Below are 27,763 nucleotides of genomic sequence, written 5' to 3'. Positions count from 1 at the left end.
CGTACAAGGAGCCGAATGAGATGAGAGAGAAGATTATACGGTATGAACCAGCAGGCAGGGGCATCCTGTCCATCAAGGACGCCTTCTATCTCGCTGGCTCCTCCTCGTGCCTCCTTGCCCTCCCCCAGTCCCTTCGTCACCCTCCTCTTTCTCCCCTCGTGATCATCTGCCTTCCTCGCTCTTCTCTCTTCTGGTCCCTCCCTTCGTCATCCTCCTCTCTCGCTGCGCAGACACGTCGCAGCAACCTACTACCTCGTATTACTCAAAGGTTATTTCTCTCTCGGCACCGCTCGGCACGCTCCCTTCCTTCATCCGCGGAGGAGATAAACCAGGAGGATATTTCTATGGTTAGTCTATACCGCGTGCGTGCATCTTTTCTAACTAGAGCGTAACCGGGCCCTATTATCTCTAAGGAACTGAGAAAGTGCCTGTCATATTATGTAAAAGAGATTCATTCTCATTTCATCGAGATAAAAATTAACGCTTCGGTCTTTTCTCTATTCAATTTCTTTAAAAATCATTATTTAATCATATTTATCTTACATTATGTATATTAGTATAATAAAATATTTCATTTTTACTTGTAGTAACCGAGCTTTATTTATCGATATCTTACATATATTAGAGGTGTGAGGCGAAGAGATATATGCATAACTACATTATTGACGTATACAATTTTTCGTATACCGTCGTTTTACTACTTTGCACTTTGCATACTGGTAATCAACCATGTGAGAAATAACGCACATTACGCAGGATAATTCCATTATTTGTCGTGTTTAATGGGGAATGATAGACGTATAAACCGCGTCGTATACTTTTGTTTGCTCAACCTATCATTTTAAGCAGAAATACTGCGGACCCGATGTATCGATTACGGATTCGATCCGGTATCGATGTCCATATTACATGGCTTGTAGGAAGAAAACGCTGATCGTGAGAAATGATTGTTCGCAACGCGTCCTGCAAAATTTGTTTGTAGAACAATGATGCGAAACGGTGTGCGCGCGCGATTAGTTTCGCAAGCCGACTCAAATAAATTGGAACAATAATAAAAAATTGTGATAATAAAAAATATCTTGTAGAATATATATTATATGTATTCTAATATTTCTTGACAAACTTGAACTTATTTATTAAAATTAGATATGTCTATAATTCAACTTTTAATTAAAATATTGATGGTATTAAATCTAATTAAGGATTTCTTTTTAAAGAAAAAGATCTATCACTTGTTTGCTTACAGCTCTAGTCTCTAGTTAAACAATCAAAACATCTGCTGGTAGCTTTCTACTGGCACTGAGAAAACCATCACAATCGTTTGGTTATAACACAACGTCGCGCGCCGCACGTCGCTCGCCGTAATGTTCATTTTGATGTCTTTCGTCTGCCATCTTGGCAGTAAGAGACGTATTTATAGAACGCCGGGCGCACGGGGATTCCGTATTCCGTCGACGGCGATTGTCAACGATGCGCTCTCAAGTCACGATACTTGAAATTCAGTCCTGAACATACCAATCCACGCGGGCTGACTGAATCATCCCGGGAATATTTTTCACGAATATTTCTTCGTACATTATTAAGCGATGACATGAGCGGCGCCAGGAATATTTTCACGAATATTAGGGCAAGATCTGGGTGATTCCTGATGCTTTCTACAATAATACTGACTTACGACAATGCTGCAATGAAGAGATATGTCTACCTTGATTGCTCTTCTTGTATATTTATTAAAATTTTATCTATTTAACGTGCAATAATAAATAATATACATATATCAATTCTCACGTTAATATAAAATAATATTATCTTCGGCAATATATAAAAAAAAAGAAAAGAGAAAGAGGAAAAGATACGATTCTCCAAATTATTCTATCTTTTGCCCATAAATATCAAAGTTTTCCGAAAAAACAAACGTGAATGTAAAACAAATTGCCATAAATCTCGAATAAATCACATTTATCACAGAAGTAAAAAGCTAAACGACGGATTTATGGCCATTTCCCTAACATTGCGCAGAGTAAAATCACTTAAAAAGTGAAAGAGACACCTCGAGGCCTGATAATTCCAAGAAAAGAAAACAACCGGGTTTTTTACATCTAGTTTGATCAACTCGCTGCTGTTCCTTTTACGATCCATCGTCGGTGGAACGACTAGGAGAAGGAGAAGGGAGAAGGTGGCGTAAAACAAACTTCTCGTTTTACATTCATTGCGCGCGGCTCGTTTTTGTAGATAGCGCGAGCGGCATACAACTTGGAGAGAGAAACGCTTAACTTCTATTACTATTCCAGGTGCGCTGCTAGGGGGGGGGGGACTAGCGAGATGCACACATTCGTGCCATGGATGCACTCGTATCTACCGCGGTCGCATCGGGAGATACAGGTAAAGATAGAAAACGGGGAAAACGCATCGCCGCCCGCGGGGACCGGCAGCTCGACTCGATAACGTCGAATACACGCCGATAAACCGGGAAAATTCACGACGCAATTAGCGCGGCCAGCGGGAGCCTCGATTTAACGTCCATTCGCACCGTTATTATTGTACGTTATTGCCTAATCCTCGTATCCAGGCGCCGATCGTTCGATCGATCGTTCCGATAATTCTCTCGCCCGGGGGAGCGAACTCGAACGACGTTGTTCCCGATTAAAAGTCGAGTGATAAGGGCGCAAACGCGAGGCATCTATACTACTTGCTAATGTATTATACAAGATATTTCACATATTATGTAAGTAAAGGTCTCTTATTTAATATCTTAGATCTATAATATATTCTCAAAACAAGATTATGCAAATTATGAGGTTTTTTTTTTTATTACGCGAAATTTAAAAGATGAAGAAATAAGATTGTTCGAAGAGCGGACATAGGTATAACTAGAACTGCGAGGAATGGAGAAACGCGCGACGATTGAAACCAACGTCGAAGAAAATGATCGCTAATTACCGTCATCGTTCACAGTCCTGCATCGTGAGCGGTAGTCGATCGCGGTGTCGAACGGCAAATAACGGCGCCGATAAACGGCGGCCGTTTGTCTCGCGACGTAATCCCAGCTATGAGGAAGCAAATAAACCGGAAGGGAAAGGGGTAACGGACAGAGCGACGAGGGACAGCCGGCGCGCGGCGCCGCGGTACACGAGGTAAACGGAGGCAATCGCTTGTGAAACGATGACTAGTTTCGCGATTGGTTCTGCCTGAATTGTAGCGCTTATTTAAACGATTGCGAACTGGACCTTACGTGCTTCATGACCGCAATCACAACGATTAGACTACTGTCCGCATGGCGCAACACAGCAATCAATTCTTACGCGCTGAACTTTGCCTGTCATATTCCGTTGCATGACTGCTAAAATACTATTTCATTATATAGAGTCATTATATTACGTAAGGTAACTAAACATGAATGAACAGTAATTGACGATAAACGCTCTCAAGCACCAAAAAGGCATTTGCTGGTTGATCATATATTATAATAGAACAGAATAAAAGAAAGAGAATATGCAAGCATGACGAAAGAAAGCAAACTAAAAAAATAGCAAATGGGTAATGTGCAACAATAAAATTTTAAACAAGAACTAAGTTATACTCTTATTTTCATCGGGAAATTCCGAGCCTTGAAAACTTACGAACTAGTTTTATTATTATATTAAAATTTTATATTTCTATAAAACTTCAATGACACATAGAACGATTCGACTCCATCTTCCGAACTTCGTTATCTTCGCGAATGTGACGTTACATAATTTCACGAACGAAAAAGAAACTTGCAATAATAACACCGCCCATTAGAGTTTGCCGCGATATCGTTCATTAGGGTATCTAATGAATATTCTCTGGTCTCAATTTACTCTCATAACACCTCGCGTTCATCGCAAACACCTCGACGACAGCTGCGGGAGCTAATAAAAGTCAGACAGTCGCTAATTTACGCGATCGTTTCTGCGCAGGCTAATTCGTCGCGGCGGCAAAAGTCGGCACTCGAAACGCAACCCGATTACGCAATTGCAATCAGCGACAAGGAAGCAACGTGGGCGTGTTGCATCAGTGTGTGCCGCAGTCGTCGTAAAAGTGCGCGTAAAAGTAAACGGCTCGACGAATGTTGTTGAAAAGAAGAAAGAAAAAAGAACGATTGAAAGAGAGACGAAAGGCGTTTTTTACGATCCACGGTTTCGGTCGTGAGGCTCGCCGCGATTATCAGCGAGCCGCTCATCTTTCTTAATTTATCAGCGACAGGTGACGGCCTGCAGGCATTCGTTACGATACCGGTCCGCGATACAAAGATGATTTTCGCGGACGGGCTACAACTTGAAATGTGAAAGGGATATGTCGGTCACGTGAACACGTTTCATTCAAGAGCCTTTCCGGTATCGTTGCTCCGTAAAGCGGCCGCGATAAGATTGCCACGCGAATTTATGCGGCATTAACGGTAGCGTGAAAGCAACAAAGATGCCATCGCATTTTGCGCCGCTTATTAAATAAGATGGCCCTCTTGCTCCGCAAAATGACGTTTGCAAAATAATTGTAAATTAATATTTTCGGTTGAAAAATGTCATGTACAATATAATAATAGAGAGAATTTACTTGTCTTATAATTTACTTATTAATCTCTTATTAAAAATTACTTTAATAACTTACTAAATTTATAGTCTGCAGGAAAAATAAATATTTATGATTTAAGTAAATGGCTTCTAAATTATCATTGAGTTTAATAAATCGGCGTCCCAGATTTAGGATTAATTTGTATGATTAACGGATTACGAAAAGCGTTTGCAAGAAACTCTCGCGATGGGCAATTACAAACGATTGCGGTACGATATTTGGCACCGATTGTAACGGAGATAATCGCTCTCGCTTTCGGTCGGAAGTCGTTCTCGCGGGCCAAGATAAGAGGGCTACATCGGTCGCTTGCAAGAGCTGGTCTTAATAATTTCCGAAGAAATCTCCACGCCTTTCTCTTGTCTCCATTTAAGTCGCAGAGCGATGAAGTGGAGCAGGAAGTGCCCTCGCGAAGCCTGAGAACCGTTTACTCGGCAGTTTCCTGTACCGCAACCTCCTACAATTTTCTGTTCGTTGCTAAAATCGTGTGTCTAGTGCGTCTAGATTGTCGGCTCCCTCTTTATTGCTTTCGTCCGCAAAATAATCGATCCCATCTCAAAAGATTACCGATCCCGCCGTATTTTTGTTGCTTTCTTTTGGTATTCGATGCGTTTCTATACGTGAGAATATTCGCTAAGTTTTGATTAATTTGTTTAACTTGCAATGCTGATATTTATGTAGGGAAACAATAAAAAAATTTTAATGAGACAGCCGTAAATATTGTTAGCGGTTTAACTTTAAATTGAAAAATTCAAGTGAATATCTGCACATGCATAAGAGAACATAATCAATCATTTTGATTATATTATTTTTAAAAATATAATTTACATTTCAAGAATTGCACTAAAATATAAAAAAAGATTAAGTAATGTTCAATCCACTGCGATAATGAATTACGATCAAAGTTTTGCAAGGTGTATCTGAACTTACACCGAATCTATGCAAATCAACACTAGCCAATAAAACGTTCACTGCTCCACGAAGAGATACACGTGTAATGTTTCTCTATCGTACACAAAAAAAGAAAAAGAATCGCATGATCAATTTTCATTCGACATCGGTGCCTACACGACTCCGATTGTGCAAACGACGATCGTGACAATCCGGTGTCACGTGGAAGAAAAGAAGAAACTAGATTCCCGCTCGCGTTACACAATATGCGTGTGCGTCAAATCACGTGGGAACGCGTGAGGTAGGCGAACGCATTGCGTGTCTCTCCTGCATCGCAAAGAAGATACGGTAACCCGTATTTACCGATCGTATCTGACTCGGCCAATCACTATGAGATACCAGATATTATCTGTAAAATTGGTTATATGAAAATTTCGAACTATGCAAAGCTGATTATTAGTTTCACTAACATCGGTTAACTTTTGGTTTTATTTCAGACGATTATTTATCCCTTCTCAGATCTTTAAAACTAGACAGAGGCAGAGAAGAATAAAATTTTAAAGACATCTTTGACATCATAATTTAATTTTCGACTTCATAAAATAAATTTTCTATTTCTGAATTCTTTCAAGTTTCCCTAAGTCTCTCAGTTTCATAAAATGCATTTTTAACATCGAGCGATTTGAACAAAGAAGAACCGTAGTATTTTTTTTCACTACGACAGAGTGGCTTGCACGGAAGACCACACGAGTCAAAGTTTTTCACTTGGTCGGCGATCGAAGTGGACTTTCAGGTTCTTTGGGATCGAACGAGGAGAAAAGACATCGACCTCGTAACAGAGACGCGCTCAAGGTTCCGACGGGGCATAATCTTCTTACGCTACCTTTATCACGATGACGTGCCTGGCCGATGGGACCGCGCGGCAGTACTCTCCAGAGGCTGCTCGCTTTCTCCAATTTGTCATTCGCACGGTGGTGGCGGCGGCGGCGCGGCGACCGGCGACGGCGGCGGGGCGATATTGCGATATTAATTAATCTTGCGCACATGCGCGCCCTCCATCCTCGCGCCATCGGATGCACGCCGATCTCGCGAGAGGCCCACACGTGCATATACGCGCCGCTCACGTTTCACCACGTGAGATAACATCCCGCGAGCAGGTGGAAAGTTCCACATAACACAATCGCGTTACGACCGCGTCCAACGTGGAGCCCGTGCCGTAAATCACACGGAAATGAAAAACAGCGCCCGCGAAACTAACTCTAACTCTAACTGTGAAACTATTACAGATTTTTCTCCCGCAGAAATGTTTAGCTGAGCATACGTGCAGTCTGCACGTGTGTGAAATCGCGTTTCTAGAATTAACTTCCCGTAAGAGAGCGTAAATCAGATTTCAAACGATGCTTAACTGACAGGAAACAAAACTTTTTTCGTAGTACAAAACCTCCTATAATTATACGTATAATTTAGTTATAATTTAACGATGAGTTACACTTTCTTATCATTAAATTATAAATGTAATTATACGAGGTTTTGAAAAAAGAGAAACGCAAAAATGAATATTTCCTGCGAGAGCAAGAAGCAAAGCTCCGACTGTTCTAAATTAATTGGCGAATAATTAAATTAATAGAACTCGTCGAGATTGTCGAGATTAAAAACGAGACTTTCTGTTTTACTGATTGTTATCGAAGGCACAATACACAATGTCAAAATGGGACGATTTTCGAGGTCGATCGTGACAGCCGGTGCACGGTGCGCTTTAAGGTATGCATCCGCGCGGCCATTCTTAGCGATGCACGTGCATCGGGAGGTTTGCGCGTGTACGCTATGCGCCGACATCACCGTCGGGGCTGAGATAAGATCGGGGACAGGTGGAAAGTCCACGGCTCCCACGCGACCCCCGTGCGTTTGACCATGTTTAAAGCGGCTCGGACCCGGAGAGATTCAACTCGGCTCTCGAAGGATTAGAATTAGGGATCGTTACCACACGCGAAGATCAGTGACGACGCGCGACGACGGTAAAAGGGAACGTGGGAATAACTTCTTATACTTATAACTTATCGTAACAAACTTGATCCTCAAACGCATGTTTATACTAATAGCACATTATCTTTTTAACTTCGTCAGCAAGAAATTTTTTCATACGTCAAATTTAAATAAACGCAAGTTTTTATTTAGAATTAATAATTATATATTTTGCGTGATTAATATAGATATATATTTGCGACAACATGTATGGACCTTATGTATTTGATAGATTCATTACCTCTGACTAAAATAAATTATTTCTCCTGTAGTTACTCTGCCGTTATTCGTTAAGCCTCCCTTCCTCCTCCTCTCTTGTTTTTCCCGTTTTCTTTCTTGTTTCTTCACGGAGCACTCGCGTAACGTGCACTCGCGAAAATACGGTTATACAATCGCAATTTACGCGCGCACTAATTACCCGAATACTTCATCCTAATACCGTGTTGTGCAATTACACGATGTGAATCAAACCGAGTTAATGACTAATTAGAACATGACAGGTGCGTTTAAAAATATACAATCGGAGGTTACTGTTACACGCGTTTATTATACAAATAAATCCCGTGAGATAATGCATTACAAAGATCATTAACGATCAACGTATCACGGCTTTCGGTTACCTCATCTCGACAAGTCGTTAATCGCGGGAGTTAATTAATTACGTAGGCTAATACTCGCTAATTGTAGCGAATAACTACGTGAACATCTCTTTAGCCACTTGCCACGATCGCGTCTCGAGAGGTAATGCGACGATACATCGGAGCAGCCGAGCGCTGCCTGCCGGGTCGAGTCTCACTGTACAAATGATAGCACGGCGACCTTGTGTAAACACAACAACGTGCCGTACCTACGCCGCGCAAAAACAACGTTACGCGCCACGCGCCAGCCAGCCAGTTCTTCCACGAAATATTTCATGTATCAAAATGAATGAAGTTTGATAATCTATTCTTCGCGTATCAAGTTACTTTTGCTCGAGCGGCCTATTACTGCACGTTAAATCTGACGTAATTCAGATAATAAAATTCATTCCTTCCTTTCGAAAAAGTATATCTGTGTAAATCAATATTCACGTACTTGTGTAATAGTAATTAGCCAATTTTGATCGTTAATACGGAAACTGTAATAATCTAAATATTTTCGTATTAGAAATTTCTCTAATTAGGTAATCTCTAAATCTAGCAGGCATCGCACAATCTTCTTCTTTATAGAATAATGACAATTCATTTTTATAATTTTTATATAAAATAGATCCATTCATGAAGAAATACAAAATAATCTTTTAACGATATTCTATATCATACTATTCGTTATGTTTTTATGAATATAAAATCTGTACAATTCTTTCTACTCCTTTTCAATGATTTACATTAATATAAAAATGGCGCCGTGCGTATCGAACACCAAACGGGATCGAAGTCTTGAAGAATTGAAAACCGTTTCTCATCAAACGGAAGCTTTTTACCCGATCTTAAAAAAAAGTCATCTGTGTCATCGAGATATCCGTAAGAAATCGATATCTTCTCGTTCACGTAACTCGATCTTATACTTCAACACCGTTCAATCTACATCACGCTCCGTTTTTAATTATTCCCACGCTAATGAACAAGTTTTATAGCATCATACGTACATTATTTGTATTTCTATAAGACACACGATTATGAATTTAATTATCTTATACACAATTCGCGAAAAATAAATCGCTAACATAATACAATTCATTATTATGAACTGATTATTTTATGCATCAGAAATTAATAGAAAGATGGTATTAAATTATTTTTTTATCACATCGAATACCAATAGAAACTGTACGATTAAAATATTTTAAATATATACATAATGTCTTACGCATAAACGAAATTTTTTTCTCGCTATAATATATTTGAGAAGACCAAACAACTAAATTATAGATTTTTAAAAATGTTTGTTACAGCTATATGAAACAATCTTGCTTATAATAAATGACTTAAAAAGCTTTCGACAACTTTCATTATTATTGGCACAAACTGCAAAAAACCTTCTGTCTATTCTTTCGCTTGTCCCCTATCAAAACATCGAACAACGGATCTGCACAGTTTTTTCGGACCTATTCCAAGAGGTCAAAACAGACGGGCTCTTTCGTTTCTCGGTATCTGCTTCTTTACTGCTTTTCGCAGTTATATGGAAGGACCATGACGAGCTCGATCGTCAAGCGCTTCATTGACAATTTCGGTCGCGTCGGTCGTGTCATAAAACGGAGAACAACAAAATCCCGGAGCCGTACGCTTTCTTGCCTGCATTACGGTACACGGGCAAGCAGCGACGCGCCGTCTGATATTGTCGCGAGCGAGGGAACGACGATCGGCCGCACGTTAACGGAGAGCGGAAAAGGGGAGAGAAGGAGAGAGATCGTCCGAATGAATGGCGAGGTATCGATACGAAATATATATCGGTTATACCACCGAGTACGCCTCCACCATCCTCCTTTCTCCCTCCCTGCCCACTCCTTTTTATTCCTACGCTCCTTCCACGGCCCACTTGGTCGACAGGACTACGGCGACTACGCACCGCGTGTGCGCGCGCGCCCGTATAAATAAACGGTCCATACATTATTTATAAATCGCTTATGCACCAACGGCAAGGTCAGATAAGATCTGAGACCTGCCGTGAGAGGGATACGCCCGGTGGAACATACACGCGGGGCTTTTACAATCTTCGCGGAGTGACCTATCGTCAAGTCGGGTCTCCCCCGGGTCCGCGACGACGGACGAGGAAGCCTTAGGAACGAGGTCGAAGACGCGGAGGGATCGGTATACGAGAGGCCGCGGACATGGACGCGATATCGAGACTTGGACTTTCGGATCGACTGTAATAGATAACTACAAAGAATACGAAAGTTAAAAAATTAGGTATAATAGTGCAAAGATTGTCAAAGACTGAATTAGTCAGATTGTTATACTTTCAAAATGATGAGATTTCCGCGATTGAAGATCAAGTTTCCTACAAAAAATATCTCAGCAAAATTTCAGTGAAAATATAGTAATGAAAAGTTGTCATTTTAGGTGCTGTATAAAGTGTATAAACATTTTAAATGCATGCGCAAAATATCGTGATGATATATCGTTGTTACAACGTATCGCGACGAAGGAGCGAGAGAGAGAGGGGGGACGAAGCGAACCATCGAGAGAACAAGATCTGGCAGTATGTTATGCCGACTCGATTGCAGATAATCATCCTCCGCGCACCGCACCGCGGTCGAACTTGATCGACTTATAAATCGGTATTCGCATACACGGCGCTTGCATACAGTTGCGGCAACTCCTACCTGATGAGATGAGTTATCCAATCGTGCTAGGCATAAACATGCGATTATACGAGGCAGCCCGCGGCTGTTACATCAATTGTAAAGAAACGCAAGAAATTACCCGGACTGTAGAGAGCGTCCATTAAATATAATGCAGACTAGAGACAATACGTTATAAGATCGGGACTAATTAGCATTGAATAGACTAATTATCGAGACTTGTAAGTTATAACTGAATAGAGGTATATCATAACTGGATTGCAGAATTTCGCAGCGAGCAAAATTAAAGTAGCGTTATTTTAAAAGCGGATAGAAAGGAAGAGAACAGAAGATAGAAAGCATATCTATATTTCGATGCAGCCTGATAAAACACCTAATCTACCCTATATAGAAATAAACTAGATTATCTCTAACTAGATTAGAGATTATCAAACTACTCAATACCGAAATCGAGTCTCGCCTGCCGAAACGAAGCGTGGTGCGACAGCGACCTAATGGTCGCTCGGTCATAACGATCGCAAATTATCCGTCCGATTTCAACCGGGCACCCCGGCTGGGCCCCTCTCTCAGATCGGTAAGCAATATCTCATAGAGCAGCCGACTTGTGTTTAGCCTATCACGAAGTGGATGTCCTTGCCGTGACCGTGAGGCTAATTGCACGAGGTGGTCAGCACGAGGACGCGAACGTTGAGAGAGGATAAATAGTTGATAGTGGTGGTGGTGGTTGTGGTGGTGACGACGACGACGCGAAAGAGAAGACAAAATATCACGCTGATCCCGAGGAGGATGTCGCCCGAAGAACGGCAAACAGCTCTCCGGCCGTTTCATTTTGTTCACGGCCCCACCATCCATCATCCCAGCTTCCCTCCTCTCTAAAGGACGCCTTAGCGCGCGATCCTGAACGCGAGACGTTCGTTTATAAGCCTCGTCGAAAAGATGGATGACGAAGAGTATTAAGTTTTTGTCTCTTCTAATGCTTTTTCTATACGTTGCGCAACGCGTATCACCGCCGCGCGAGAGGATCGCGAGCGGAAACTGATGCGACTAGATGCCCGTACGTGTATATGTATACGAAAAAAGAAAAGAACTTTTCTAAACTAAATATTCTCGGAAGTATTATTAAATTTTTACGTAAAGTTTATCACGCATTGTGCTAAATTAACTGGGTAAAAGCATAACAACAATAATTATTAAAACCTATTAAATGTATTAATGTAGGTATATCATATATTGCCAAATAAAGATTATTGTGTTAATGTTTTAATACTTAATATTGCTGCAGTTTTCGATTTATATGCAAATAAATTCATAAGGAAACAGTTTATGGTATAAAAATTATTTCAATTATCCGCTGATTACATCGCGGATTGAACAACGGATCGAAACGCGATTTTTATCGTTTACAAATTGCGGGAAAGTGCGGCATACTTTTCAAAATGAACCGCTCGAAAGATCACCGCGCAATCGTCGTGACATCGACAACGAGACAACGCGAGATAGAAAGTTAGAAGTTAATTTGATGTCACTGGCGTCCACAAAGAGCACTCGAAAGAGTTCTCTTCTCGGCCGCTTTCTCGTTTCCTCTCGTAACGCAAACGCGCAGATATCTCTTCTAATCTACGATGGCGATCCGTCCGCCGCGCTGCGGAAAAACGATTGAGTATCGACCGTATGGGGTCTGTAATTTGAGAGAAGGATATCCCGGGTCGGGGCGGCCGGGAATCGTAGACAAGATTTCTCGGGTGGAGCAAGAAGAGACCCCCATCTCTCCGGGCAAAAGAGAGACGGTCAGGTGAGTATCCCCTGCCACGGCCGATACTCCGCGAAGACGTAGATACGCGGAAATCGCGCGCTACCGAGAACGAGAATTTCTCGTTAAGAGAAACTCCGTAAATGTAAAGTCCGACCGGCGCGGCGGAGATCGCTCATTCAAGTAGATACACAGATTTTCTCGGAACTTTCAAGAACTCGTGGAGAAACGACGTACGCCTCTTTCTTACTTGATTTCGAATTCGAAAGAAAGACGATAGAGAAAATGTGTCACATTATTTTATTGTTTAGCGAGCATAAATACTCACGATATTCCACTTAGTAAACAACTGAAAGATTTCGTAAGAAAAATGCTGTTAGAAAATACGTCTTAAATATTTAGTTAAAACTGCAAATACGTCGAAACTGTTATCATATAACTATGTAAGACTTCTAGATTTTCGTCAGAAATTGAATATCGTAACGTGAAAAGATACAACGAGAATATATGATAAATATATAGAAATAGATGTACAAATCATTGGAATATTTTATCAATGGCAAAAATATTCATAAATTGTGTCAATATGTCTTGACAAAAACTTGATAGATAGGTTTCATAATTGTATCTCTTATGATTCTCGGACATTTGGAAGCGGCCGATGAAATTGGATTCGATTCATCAACCTCTGGTTAAATGGTCTACGAGCGAATATGGGTGGCTTTCAAGCGCGATAACGCTCGAACGGAGCTCAATAAGAGCGGCGAAGGCTTTATCGCTCATTGAAATTAATGATACCCGACGTGGTCTCGTCGACGATAGTGGCGCATTTTTCTTACGTTCTGACAGGTGATTACGCCGGTGAAATCTCAGAGTAATTGTTTACAGCACGCTTATTAAATATACACGGTGTCTCAGAAGCAGCCTCCCAATTATAAATATAGATTTAGTACAGATTACGGAGAGACAGAATTACAGTTGAAACTAAAAATGATGGCAGTTGCTTCGATCCCTTTAAAGCGATGTCTTTCGTTAACTTCTCGATTTACTTGACATTAGATAAATGCCAGGTAAATTTCAAAAAATGCGCTTTTCAATTCTTAGAGAAAGATTCCGCGATTATTTCCGACGAAACATTAACAATAGGTCTTTTCCGGCGATCAGCATAAAAACCTAACGCGTAAGATCGCGTCGATCCCGGACGGTTGATCCCGCGCGTCCAAGTTTTCAATGAAGCCCTTATAAAGGTAGAGCGCGTACAACGGCTTCTATGGACGAAGCCGGCGAAGGTTGCGCGAGGAAAAAGCTCCGATTCGATGGAAAGAAGGAGAATACGCCTCTCTCTTTCTCTTTCTCTCTCTCTCTCTCTTTCCCGTACCGAACTCGATTAATCGGCCGGGGGCTATCCGATCGAGGATGAATGCACCGTAAGGCAGCGGCCCACCTCATCGTCACTGCCTCCATTCACTAGGAACAATCTACAGGCAATTTCATTTAGCGTCATCGCGACAGGGCCCCTCTCTCTCTCTCTCTCTTTCTCTTGCACCTTTTCTGCTGTACGTATCGTATACCGTTACAACTGGTTACCCATCTTTGCAACTTTCTGCCTTTTTACAGCAGCGCGTTAAGAATGGCGATGGTCACTCTCGGTTCGTCGTCGAATCACGATCACGAGATTATCTTTGCGTTGAAAAGGAAGATAAACATTATCATAAAATCAATGTCGCAATCATCGTCGTAATCTCTTTTTATTTATTTATTACGACGGCGTCAATTTCGATCTTCTAATGCTAATTTATACGCGTTTTGCTAACGAAACATTCAAATTTAGATAGTCAAATATACCCGCGGTCATTGAATGAAGTAAAAGTAAATTTATCAGAAAAATTCCGCATACCGTCGTTAATTCTTACATTAAGCTTTATTAAATGCTTAATTAATGCTTTGTATGTCATTAATCTGGTACGTAATTTATTATTACTAAAATAGAAATGCGTGCTATCGTGTTACGGTATATGCGCACCGACATTTGTCAAAGAGAACGTGAAAGTAGCGAATGAACGCAGCTTGACAGAAAGAAGAGAGTGATGGAGCAGCTTATGCCTAAGTAATAGCGATTTATCGCGCCCTTCCATCCCGGTGTAAAACGAGCTGCGTACATAGAGATATTTGCTTTATCGCCGCCACGGTGTTTCCGCTTGTAATTTAAACGGCGGTCCTCAAAGCCGCACAGTTCCGAAGGCGAGAAACAAATATCGAGATCAACCGAGCGATACGTCATACATATACCACAGGACATAACAGTACTTCGCTCATAGCTTACGTCGTCGTGAGCCAACTAAATATGCTAACAATGGGCAGGTTATGCATGTGGAACGGATGAAGTTTCGACCGACCGGCACGCAAGGCCAGAATAAACTCTACGAAATAGTCGGTGCGTGTATCGCGAATACAATCGTAAAACCACAAAAAATATCGATTTTTAAAATTGAAACATGCAGAACTCTGCAATTCTTTTTATGGTAAAGTGCCAATAGACGTTTATATTAGGTAATCGCACATTTTCCTCTTTTAATATGTAACAATTATAAGTAAAATAACATAATTAATTAGTTATTAAAGGTATCATTAAAATTTTTCAAAAAGTCTTAAAAGAAAGAGAAGTCTTTAAAACAAAGCATATAAAAAAACACCGAAATAGACAAGTTTCAAAAACAAATAAATTACGAGATAAATAATATTAACCGTTTAAAATTGCTATTTAAAATTAAAGTTTTATGTCAAGATACTTTTTCGATAAAAAGTTCTCGACAAGCCAGAACTTCTTATCGCGCGACGACGCCCGCGCGACGACTGCATACCGATGCTTCTTCAAAGCCCGAAACCGCTGTGATTTTAACACCATATAAATTCGCAGCGGCGACTATTATGTGAGTAACGCGTAACAATTCAAGCCTGTATATCTTGATTACGATAACGCACTTTGCAGAACGTGCACTTCATGCTTAAATCTCCGCGTTTACAAATTTCAACGGTTACCCCTCGCAGGAAGTCTTTCGGCGGATTCCGATTTACGTGTCAGATAAAGTCTGTCGCGCGAGTTAAAAAATCTCTGATAAATTCGATATTTCACATATAATCTAGAAGTTATTGATAAAAAAGGAATTATTAAACAAACGAACACTTCTCGTATCGCGCTAAACATATATGAAAAGAATTATATGTATGTAAAATAAATAGAGATTATCAAAAGAGATTACTAAGAAATAAAACTTCTTTTCGGCATTGTATAACACGATGGTATTTTCTGTGAAGCCAGCAAGTACGATGGAAATCTTCATTCGTTTGTATTAATAATTTCTGGCGACCATGACAAAAGCAGACGCTTTTGAAGGGAAATTTATATTCAGCGAGCACGCGAGTATATCCGTGCTATCTCGTACCGTACGTATTGTACGTGTACGTAGATATAATCATGAAATCGTAAATATCATGAGGAATGTTTCGAGTCGTGTCGAATCACTGAATATCTCTCTTTCTCAATTTATAATGTCGTACATTTGAAATGATGACTTCTCAATAACAATTGTCTACATTCGCATTTATCATTTATGTTACAATGATTCTACATATAAACATCTGTCGTGGAATTTCAGTTTTAGAAAAAAAAACAGCAGAATTAAAAAACGGTTGAAAAAATTAAATACCTAATTAGAGTTAAGGAACGGGATGAGAAAGAGAGAGACGCTCAAATGCTAGAAATAAATACACAAAGATAACGTGAATTGCATCAACAATCCACAGAGGATACTATATATCGAGATCTCGCATCTACGCAACTGATAGCGTTTATCTTCGTCCATCGAGGGATAAATCGTCGTCGAGAGTGGTCATTTTCGAATAACCGTTATTACAATCACGCAGATCTTGCGCGCACATACAAACTGAAATGAATAGCCTCCAATTTCAAAGATTCGTTTTACCTGTTTTTTTAGTCAGACTTCGGCATCTTAAGCCAGGCTTACAAAGGCCAGGTCTTCCTAAAGGTCGTAGTAGCCGTGTAGCATTAATATTTTATTTGACTCTAATTAAGAGACCACCAGTGAATATTCTCTTAACGATATTAATTAAAGCAATAAAGAGAACTTTTTGTTTTGCATTTAATTACCAATTATCCATTACGGAAAAAAGAACCTTGCAACAAAAATTATGAGAGGAAAAAATTCGGTCTCTCGAACCAAAGTGGGAAACTTGATTACGCGTAAAAATGTACGAACAATAAACCGAGAACTAGCTCGGCCACGACTGGAATGTTAATTCGCGTGACCCTCTTTACTTGTTTACGTCGCATGAAAAAGAAGTTTTCGTAATCGAGTTTTGTAATAAACAAGGTAAAGAGATGTTAATGGTAAACATTCCACTACGAGATCCACTACTCCAATGCAATATAGAGTTCATATCTCGTTTCAAAGGGTATACGCATGTTCCGTTCTTATCTCCTGACGTATCAAAAGTTTTACTTCGCATTTTCATAATTGATGAATATTTATCCCCTTTTAATGTGGTACAATCATTTTCACGGTATACACAATAGCTGGTCAGCGCGAAAAATATTCGCGAACGTGTGCGCGGCGATAACGTTCGTGACTCGATTGACGATAATTAATGGTTTTTCCATTTCACGTGACTCCGGCGTAGGAGTTATCTCCGCACGTTAATCGCTAAAAGCAACCAGCCGTCCGATTTCATTAGAAGGTGAAATTCCATTCTGCGCTATTAAATCCGCATCGGTTCCTCGGCTCGAGCGATAGATATTGGCTGATGCACGGCCGCCGCGCGCCGCGCCGCGGTGAGATCTCATCAACGAGACAGAGCAGATAAAGGGAAGAACGAAAAAAGTCGCCACCGACACGCCGATGTCGGTTGTGTAATAGCGCACGTTAATTGCCATCAATCCAATCGGGGAATCCGGAATTTCTCCTCGATCGCGTAACCGCTGTTAATTAAGTATCGTGTGCGTGCGTCGATCGAGTCACGAATGCCACAGGGTTACTAAATTGGAAAACAAAGTTGCTGCGTGCTTATGTAAAGAAACAATTTTTCGAGTACAAAGTTCAAAGATCGCGCAAAAGTGACAGTGATTAATCTGCATTAACCTGGCGTTGCCAAATGCAACACTATTATTAAATTATCTTTGTATACCTTCCTAAATGTGCATTGCGGCATATGTTTCTTTCTTACGCGAGTAAATTAATAAAAATTCATCGGATTTAACGTAAAATCTTGAGAGTAGATAATAATATATTTTCTGATTAAAATTTATCTGAGATATCAAATTATTAAAAGTTAAAGTAGATAAAAAAAAAGTGTAATCGCAAAGTCAGGGAACTTGATAGCAAGTGAAGATATTCTGGCAAAAGCCAGAAGGAAGCCCGAGGTACCGTAAGACGTCACGGAATCGTTTCACCGGATCAAAATTTAAGGTACGTCCCAACCGCGCGTCTCAAGCTCTCTCACCCCAGGAAATTATTTCTCGAAGGCACTTACGAAGGCGCTCACGAAGAAGTAATCGGGCTCTGAAAATACTAAGTTGCACGCCGATAATGGCCGGTCACGAGCGAGCATGGCCCAAGGGTCTCTTTAGTCCAAGAACAAGAACGTACATACACGCGTAATAAGACCGATTTCTTTTGTTAATCGTATTTTCTATCGTGCGGTACGATTGTATATTCTCGCATTGCCCGCTGAAATTAGATCTTACGATATATACGAATGAGATAGGTCTGGAAATATCTCCTTGAGAGACGAATGAAAATCACCTCTTTTCCTCCTAACTTTACCGCAGAGAGACACGAAATCTCACGGAGCGATTTACGTAATTTTACAGGTTTTCAAGACAGCGAATAAAACAATATAATATCTAGCGTCAATTTCCTTCTCTCTTTTTCTCCGTCTATCGCGGTTACCGAAACCAGCTTTCCGCAGGAGGACCGTACTACGACCAACGGGTAAAGAAATATTGCGTCGCGTATGCATACGTTATTTGCGGTTACGCGCGGGAGAGACGGAGAGAAACGGCCCGCGTGAAAGAGGGGGGGGGAAGCGAGACGGGGAGGAGAATAAACCGATACAGAGATACCGCATCCATGCGAAAGCCGACAGGCCAACAACTCTCGGAGGGGGCCTTCTTCTCTCTCGTAGGGGTGCTGGAGGAAGAGATGGCTGGAATGCACCGAGAACAGGTCGCAAGGCTGCCGACATTCCGAAATTTCGCAACGGCCGCGCGGCGCGAGGACCCAGGGATAAACAGCCGTGTATCGGCGAACGCTGTGAACGCGCGCGCGAACAAATTTAATCTGCCAATTTTATTCCGAAATATGCAAAAATGATAATTCATCACGAGATTAAACCAGAGTTGACGGAGTAACGGTTAAACTTTGATTTAGTCATAATGTTAAAATTACACACATCGATCAACTGGGAAATCAATCAAATCAATCAGATAGAAAACCAATCAATCAGATAAAAAAATTTCGGAGAACATGAGCGAAAAAATTTCTGAATTTCCTTACCTTGCCATTCTATCCTTCAATCTTGTCTCGAAATATGTTAAGAATTATTACTGGCTTAATATAATAAAAATAAAATAAATACAAATAGTATTTATCCCATTTTTAATTCAATGATCCTGTAAGGTCATCAACATAAAATTTTATAATGATGAAGAATAAAAAAAGATCAAACTTACATTATACGAATATACTAAAAACGTAATTTTGTGCAAACGATAATCCCATGCGTCATTATAACTTTAGTTAAAAGATAGCACAATTAACTTCGACAATTAATGAAGCATTAAAACGAACGGTAAAGTAGTGACCGGGTGTATAAAAAAGCAATTTCACATACGGAAAAAAATATGCATTTACGAAGTGACAACGATTCCAGTATCACGATCTCCTTCTATCCTCGATACCGTACAGCGCAAATTGATTTTTAATGTTCTTATATTACATTTCCTTTCTTCTCTCTCTATTTCTCCTCTCTCTCCATCTCTCCCTATCTCTCTCTCTCTCTCCCATGATTGTCACGAGCCCGTTCAATGATCGCTGAAGATCCCGCCGTAAATAAAAGTTATACGAGACGAAAAAAAGCAGAACTATAAAGATTCCTTTCTCGTTCTGACGTACACTCGCATCGGGAGATGTATTTGTATTTCTCGATCGTGACGCAGCACTCTCAAATTCAAGAAGCAAGACCATCTTTTAAGTATTTCTATACTTCATTCTACAGAGCTAGATCAAGTATTTAAGTCTCTACGAAAAGTGTGTAATATATATTGCGTATATTAATATACTTTCGTTTTCGGTTATAACATGCAATACACAATGCAATCATTATAAATCCTTTTATGCAATGTATTTTAATATATTTTATGTTTATATTAAAATTAATTTGCATCGATATCATTCCGACAAATTAATATTTTATGTATACAAGAATCAACAGAGACTGTTACTTATTTTTTAAGTTACATTCGTTCTTTATCATATTTTTATTAGAAAATAGATATTTCTTTAAAAAAGCATATAAATTTTCAAATAGTAAGAATCAAAAGCAATGTGATTTTATCTTATCGAGTTCGAATTTTGATGTCGTAGACAAATAAAATTAATTTTTATATAAATAATAATAATACATATAACGACATAAATTCCAACGTTCTAAAATCATGTTTGATTCAATATTAGCTTTATCCATACATGGTTAAAGAGATCACTAATGGTCTTGCTTCGTTTATATATGTATAGACAAAATTCACGTGCAACGATGTTAAGGGAAGCCGGGTCCAAAATTTTCTTTTGCTCTCAAGCAATTTCTTTTAACACGCCAGATTTTATAATATACGCTTACTTAAGACGTGCCCTTAAATTGCCGCGTAATTGTCGCTCGTTATATGCGTATGATTAACCGTCATAAAAAACGCGGGTTTACGAAGTAAACGCGAGATCGAGAGAGCGGTCTAGATATTAAATTGCTGCGAAAAAAAAGCGTACACGACGCAGCAAACAGCGTAGCGGCATGACTCTCAACATAATTGTCAAACGGTAATCGCTATCGTAACATGCAAATTCACGCGAAATTTTGCAATTGTCATTTCGTCTGAAATCTCTATCTCATTGTATCCATTCAATGCCGGAACGTTCATTCGTTCGTTCGTTTCGAAGTTTATGCACGATACCGCACGTACGGATTACGTAATAATAATATGTGTCACGAGTCACGACAGCTGTGCTCGCTGCGCTGTATAACGTCGCGATCGAACAAACTAACATTTTCACCTACATCGATCTAGAAAAGTGCAGCGCGACAACGCTAGGTAAAGTTAATGAACCGCGACTGTCGCGATGCCAAACGAGCCGGAAGATCGGATGTCGTTTTGAAGGACAGGCGAGCGAAACGTGCGTTCGCGTTCGCGAGGCGATTTGTGAACGACGGCCGCGACAGATCTTACGTAACGTCGACGTCCTGACAGAGCGGCCAGGACCTCCGTTCCTTCACTCCGCTCGTCCTCGATCTCGAGAAGGAATTCGAGGGTGAGCGAGAAGGAGGGAGAGACGAGTCAGGCGCACGAGCGCGAGGAAAGGAGAGAAGACCTGGGAGATCACATCGGAAGAGCGATACGGAGAGAAACAGAGAGGCATTTATCGTGTCTTAGAACGCAAATTCTCTAACGTAAGGACCGAGGAACGCGTACAGCAGAGCATACAACATATATATGATATATGACAAGATATACATATATTAATTAATTTAAGATTAATATCTCATACGCATGGCAGTCAATATCACAAAATAAATCTTGATAAAAAATTGCAAGTAAAAATAGGTCGAAGCCTACGTTTTATGAAAACAATTAATTCCCCTAACTTATAAAATAATTATTGAATCAAGTTAATTCTGTTGTAAATAAAGTCAGGGAATCAGAATACTTTTAATAAAGGATTTAAAAAGTTCTTTTTAGATTCGAAAAGCGTTATCGAAGCTAATGATACGTGCGTGTATTACGAGTAATACTAACAAGCATTTCTTTTCGCGAGTCGAGGAATTTTGCCCTCGACTTCGCCAAACGCGATGAATCTTTCGGTCTAATATTCATATGATAACATTCAACTATAATTACGCGTATAGTTACGTAAGCGGGAGAAAGAGAGAAGGCAGGGGAGCGCGGAGTCGAACGAGGAGTCGAAAAGAGCGAGAAGAGGGATCACAAGGGGGGGGAGGGAGACGGGAGATGGAAGGAGTCCATCAAGCAAAACTCACCCTGTTGCATTCCAGAGCCTCCGCGCTGTGCTCCTCCTTCTGCTTGAAGCAGCTGCTGCACTTGCTCTTGTTGAATATGTTCGGCGCGAACTTCCTGCACTCGGCGCCGGTGCCGCGGACGCCGCCGCCGCCCGCCGTGCCACCCGACATCGCGACACGTGCGAATTAACCGCGATCGCAGCCGAGGCACGGCATCGCCCTCTCCTTCCTCTTCCTCTTTCCTCCCCTTTCTCCGTCTCACCCTCGCCGCGGTTTTCTCCTCTCCGGTTCCGTTTTCTCGCGCCGGCACCGGTTCCGTTCCTCGCGGCGCGGCGTGAGCGCGCGAGCCCCGTCGGGAACCGCTACTTCCAGGAAGTGTTTACTCCAGCTTGCTCCCGCGTCAAGTGTCACTTTCACGCCTGTCCAGGGTCACGCACGCACGCACGGCTCCTTCGAGAGAGGCGACGCGTGGCACCTTCGTCTCGAGTCGCGAATCGCTGTCGTGCGATCTCGCGCACACACCACTCGACGGAAGCTCCCTTTACGGGATCGCGGACGGGGCCGAGGTCGTTGACGCGCGTCGATGAACGCGCGCCGGTGATACTCCGAGAGAGAGAGAGAGATTCGCCGCCAGCTGTTCCCGACGAGAACGTCACCCGCGCCGCGACGTCCGAGCGGAGTCCACCGCTCTCGAGAAATCGCCCGCACACACTCCGTGAATATTCTGCAATCCAGGAGAAAACTGCGATAGTGTTCAGAGGTCCGAAGAGGGAATTCACTCACTCGCGGTCGCGCTCCCGCGAGCGACGTCGCAAAAGTCCGTCGCCGAGTCTCGCGTCTCGACCTCGATCTCTTCGCGGGATTACGCGTCGCGACACTCGCGACGGGATTACGTGCACCGTCGCCTCACGCACCGCCGTTGCGTCGCGTTATATACGTGTTTACGAAGTCGCGGCCTCGCGACTCACACGGCACGGCACCCGCGGGCGAGCGCAGCGCAGCCGCGATATATGCACACCCGCGCGGACAACACACTCCTCGTCGACTGTCAGTGCGGTGCGATCCGGTCGAAACCCTCGCCTCAGTCGCCTCGCGGCTCGCTCTCCTAACCCCCCCCACTCTCGGCGGCGCGTAACTCACACACTCACCGCGCGCGCCCCTCTCGCACGTATCCCCCGTCGATCGACGCGGCGCGGAGCGGCTCCTGCTCCTCCTCCTCGTCTCCTCGCTGCTCCGTTCTCTCGACACTCCCGCGCGGAGCACGTGGATTTACGCCGTCGTCGCCCCGAATCCACTCTCGTCCGCCGATCGTCACGCGAGTCAACCAGTCAACCGCTACCGACCGCCGCCGTCGGTGATTCGAAAACATGTCACTTCGCCGCGCGCAGACGCGGGACGGGCGCGCACGTGTGCCCACGTTCACACGGTACACGAAACGGGAGAATCTCGCGGCGCACTTCGGAGCGCTCGAAATATATCGGCACTCGCGGATTTGTCGCGCGGGGACGGGAAGACCCCCGCGAACCTGATTGTATCACCTCGGCGCGACGCGTATCAACGCCGGCGAGCGATTCTGCGTTTCGTTCGCACGCTCCGAATGTCACCCGCGCGTAATCCCGATCTCGGAGTAGGAACGCGCGCGCGCGCGCGCACTCACTCACTCGCTCGCGAGGGACGAGGATCGACGACACAACGCACACGACGGCGGGCGCGAAATCCCGACGGCGACGTGACACACACGGCGCGTCTCGCACGCAATACGCACGCACCTCGCGCGAACGTCCATCTGCGATCTCGCTCCGTTTAATTCCATCTGCGCGCTCCCCGGCCAGCGCGCACCGCCAACTCTCGCCTCTCGCCCGGCCGACCGCGGAACACCCTGCGCGCCGCGTCCCTACGCGCAACCGCGAATGTAGTCCCCCCTGCCGTCTATCGCCGATCGCGCCACGCCGAGGCCCGCCGAGATCGCCCGAACTTGCACGACTATCGACGTCCCGCGCCGACCGACCGCTCGCTCGGGAATCCGCGACGACGAATTATAAACTGCCGTTATAAATAATAACTACCGTTCATTTCGGTTCTCTTCGGTATTTTCTATACCTTCTTTTCCCTTCTTCACATAGATACGCGCATTTTGTTTTACGCTGAAACGCAAAATGCAAGTGGAAAGTGCGAACGAGACGTACAAGTGGATCGATCACGTATCCTCTCGCATCGTCTCGTTCGTACTTTCCGTGCACGTTTCTTTCTCCCTTTCTCCCTTTTTAAAGTTACGAGGATATATCTTCGATACCGAATGCGAAAGGAAATGCAAGGAAACAGACTTACACGCTTCTTTGCTGATTGCGAGAGAAGCTCGCGGGAATCTCTTGGAAAAGCGAACGGAGCGTAACGCGCGCTCGACGATGAACGGTCTACTCTGTTCGTGCGTTGAAAAATATGGCGTAAAGAGACGAGATGCGATTGATGCCTAAAGATGGCACGTCCGATCGATCAATTTTTTGAAAAATAATTTTTTATTCTGGAAACGAAATAATTCCAATCGGAATTGTTTCGTTTTCGCTACAAAACATAATAGAAATCTGAGAAATAATTGAACAATTCCGATCGGAGTCTATATTCCGCAAAATTCCGTAATACGTGTCCAGAAAAGTCATGAAAAATATCAATTTAAATAAATAATTTGGACGATTTAATTAAGAACTAAAAATAGTGACTGAAATATTAATATTAAAATTGACTGAAATATTGATTTCGTAAAAGAGTGGTTCGAGCAGAGTAGATAAAAAATTTTACATTTTATATTTTAAATACGAGATATGAGATATTCATCTTTTATATCTCACATCGATCAGTATTACTATTTAAGCCATACAATTTTATTTAGTTATGTATTCAGCGAGCATTTGTATTGTGTCGATTTCATATATTTAACTGACACAAATAAATTAAATAATAAAACGATCTAATTTACGCATTTAGAGTACTTGAAACATTGAGCAAAGAGACGAGCTGTATCTATACCTACGATCGCTCATAATGGCGACACGGCCAATTTTTCCGTCATAATTCCAATCGCAATTAAATGTCAATTAACGTCAATTACTACAAACGAACAATCGTTCGCGCCCTATTACCCATTGCGTCATAGATTATGCGTCATATTATATTTCTACCTAATCATCGCTCGTTCGAGATCTCCACGACGACAGATCACAGATTTAATGCTAAAAAGTGTGCGAGAGAAAAACGATTCGCGCGTACTTGCCCTCGGCCTCCTGCGACGCGTTTGAAACCGGAAACGAAGGAACGCGGAAACGTTCAAAACGGCCACCGCCGTGTCCAACAGAAAACTTAAAATTCTCCAGAACCACCGGAGTCACGCGCGCACCCGCTCGCGTGTGATCGCGCATCGTCGCGCGCGCGGCGCGCTCGTCGTCAGCTGATTTTTGCCGTCCGGTTCGGCGAGTCATGCCTTTCCTTCCGGTCCGATGCAGACCGCCGTTTCAGTATCTGCGGGATCGACGGTGAAGATGGTAGATGAAGCTGGTGACAGGTTCGTAGACGCGGATCCGTTCCGCGCGCCGTCACGCGCCGTTTCGACGCGCTCTCGCGCCGAGAGGAACGTCGCCGGAGCGTCGCCGTCCTCGGCGACGCGATTCCCCCCTCGGTGGTCATTGCCATTCTTGGAATTAACCTCAAAGCTCAGCGCGGGGTCGCGGTGCGCGCGGCGAATTAATCTTTAATAATTCTCCCGGGGTCCTCGCGTGACCCCGGACACTTCGGGGGATACGGTTAGATTCTCGAAATTCGCGACGAGGATTTACCACGCGATTTTGCGTGGGACGGAGAGGAGATCTCTAGTCGCGACTCCGCGATTCGTCGGACGCGGCTCGCGTCGGCTCCTGTCACTTTCACTATCGTTCTTTCTCAAATTCTTTCTCTTTGATATACGTACGGATACATACGCGTCTTCTCTCGTCGTCGTGATATTCAATCGCGGCCGAATCACGTCGCGCAGCGCGCCGCTTCGGCTTTAATCTCGCCGGGAAAGACGTGGGGTACGCGACCAAAACAAATCCTGCGCCGACCGACTGTAATCAATGTCTTACATAACACGCGAGAGAGAGAATGAGATTTCAGGGATCAGGATTTCTAGCGTTAATTGCTACGGTGCGTACGTCGCGATTGTGTAGCGTACGCGAGACGATAATCGGACTCTAAGCTAACCTCATTGCGCGAGGAGAATCCAACGGATTTTCACGTTGAAAAGATTTTGCGCTTGTAGATATAACCTTGGCACGCGCTGGTGCGAATTACGTGAATATTGCAAACGTAATTGTGTTGCCAAGTATACGATATTAGATCCCGTACGAAATACAACGTTAGGAGAGTGTTAATTCGTATATTTATTTCCTCTTCTCGCAGGGACGAATCCTCTAATGTTGCCATCATCAGGGAAGTGTACGACAGTGAAAATGCCCACGAGACATTTGAGTATGAGTTAGAGAGAGCGCTAGAATCGGAATGCAGTTTAATTGTTATCGAACCGTCGAAATTAGGTGATGAAACCTCCAGATGGATAGCGGTAGGAAATTGTCTTCACAAGACTGCCGCGCTGTCGGGTCTTGCTGCGATCGTCACAGGTTTGTTCAATTTGTATGTAACGCCACCCCATCGTGACACCAAATTATACCGCTGATTAATAATATTTTACAATGTCTCTTTCAGGATTAGTCTGGGGCGATCGGCCGTACATCTGTGGTCCACTAGGTTTTACGTCGGTCATAACCTGCGGATTATATACGGTCTCCTGGCAATTTGATCCCTGCTGCCAGTACCAAGTAGAAACTGATACCAGCAAATTACCGCACGTTGAGCTATTAGCTGTTCTAGGTCCGTCGTCCCCGACGTTTCTCGTAAGGAAAGATGATAGTAGGAGACGAATTCTTCACACAACCATTACATTGGCAGCCCTCGGCATTACTGCCTGGAGACTGTACCAGGCGTTCAAGTGAAAGAAATTTATTACCTGGCACCGGTTTTGACTTAAGCCAGAATGAAACGATAAGGTAGGCCACATGATGTCGAGTTTCATAGTAGTAGGCCTACAGAAAATTCCTTGAACCTGAAAGGAAAGTACGAACTTATTCCCATGCCGTGTTATATATCGTAACGCAAAGTATTCTCTCATTTTGACTTATAACACTTTTTGATACTACCTCGCAGGTGAATGCTGCTTATGTGATGACTAAGCCACACATAAATACAAAAGAGCCAGATTTTATCCGAGTTTTTACATTGGCATGTAATTTGAGATTGTTATTCTTTGTAATCTTGACAAAATTTTCAAAAGTAACTATTGTAAAATTGGAAATACCATATACGTGCAGTCTCTATAATGAAGCAAAAGAAATATTGACATAAGTGTTCTTAGAATGATTAAATTTACAATGGTACATAAGGATTTAGCATTATGTATTTTTAGACTGTAAATAAAATAGGTAAAGAGAGAATACAATATGTATGACATGTCAAAGGGTATGTTGCCTAGATTTTCTCACCCAACAGAACAATCTATGTTAAACTAGTATGATATCAGAAAGATATGCTGACCATAAAAACTCAATGTAATTTTAGATTTTATTTTATTAATCATAAATATATAGAATAAGATACTTTTTTCATCACAAATGCGTGTAAACTCATTTGCATCAATCCCGTCAGATAGAAGTTGGCGTCGCAAACATTCCTATAAATGTTTAACGTTAACAAAAATTAAAATCCTGTACATTATACTACGTGAAATCTTTTCGCGTGGTATGAAATTTATGGTCACATGAATGAAATGTTCACTCGTTTGTATGTACGTCGACACAGGGGCTCAAAAGGTGAAACAGTGTACATAATTCTGAACATGCTGT

General features: G+C 42.5%; 2 protein-coding genes across 6 annotated transcripts in view; one reads left to right on the top strand and one right to left on the bottom strand.

Moving 5' to 3' along the window:
- The window catches only part of Osp (myosin phosphatase Rho interacting protein outspread), a 166,490-nt gene extending 143,524 nt beyond the window's left edge, over positions 1 to 22,966 (bottom strand). The window contains exon 1 of one of the 4 annotated variants that reach the window (XM_071787493.1): positions 21,861 to 22,966. In XM_071787493.1, the coding sequence (XP_071643594.1) occupies positions 21,861 to 22,010 (150 nt within the window). In that variant the 5' untranslated portion in view covers positions 22,011 to 22,966. The remainder of the gene's footprint in view (positions 1 to 21,860) is intronic. The other 3 variants (XM_071787491.1, XM_071787492.1, XM_071787490.1) reach the window with 3 other exon arrangements.
- Positions 22,967 to 25,241: 2,275 nt separating this feature from the next.
- Positions 25,242 to 27,378, top strand: Pmi (Transmembrane protein Pmi). Of its 2 annotated transcripts, XR_011733814.1 has the most exons (4): positions 25,242 to 25,395; positions 26,268 to 26,485; positions 26,571 to 26,911; positions 27,069 to 27,378. XR_011733814.1 is itself a non-coding variant. In XM_071789538.1 (3 exons), exons 1-3 carry the CDS (start codon positions 25,331 to 25,333, stop codon positions 26,855 to 26,857), a joined length of 570 nt encoding a protein of 189 aa, XP_071645639.1. In that variant the 5' UTR covers positions 25,242 to 25,330; the 3' UTR covers positions 26,858 to 27,378. The 2 variants fall into 2 exon arrangements, 1 of the variants encoding a protein (XP_071645639.1); XM_071789538.1 differs by having other exon boundaries at positions 26,571 to 27,378.
- The last annotated feature ends 385 nt before the right edge of the window (positions 27,379 to 27,763 follow it).

The sequence above is a fragment of the Temnothorax longispinosus genome, chromosome 9, assembly GCF_030848805.1.
Source record: "Temnothorax longispinosus isolate EJ_2023e chromosome 9, Tlon_JGU_v1, whole genome shotgun sequence".
Classification (NCBI taxonomy): domain Eukaryota; kingdom Metazoa; phylum Arthropoda; class Insecta; order Hymenoptera; family Formicidae; genus Temnothorax; species Temnothorax longispinosus.
The sequence above is the reverse complement of the archived record's forward strand: the minus strand, read 5'-3'. Positions and strand labels throughout refer to the sequence as shown.

What these genes read in the sequence shown, in the direction of transcription:
- Pmi (XM_071789538.1), top strand. Translation starts at nt 25,331, where the DNA reads ATGCAGACCGCCGTTTCAGTATCTGCGGGATCGACGGTGAAGATGGTA. An exon ending in GTAGATGAAGCTGGTGACAG is followed by an intron (nt 25,396 to 26,267) that starts GTTCGTAGACGC and finishes CTCTTCTCGCAG; the next exon opens with GGACGAATCCTCTAATGTTG. An exon ending in TCTTGCTGCGATCGTCACAG is followed by an intron (nt 26,486 to 26,570) that starts GTTTGTTCAATT and finishes TGTCTCTTTCAG; the next exon opens with GATTAGTCTGGGGCGATCGG.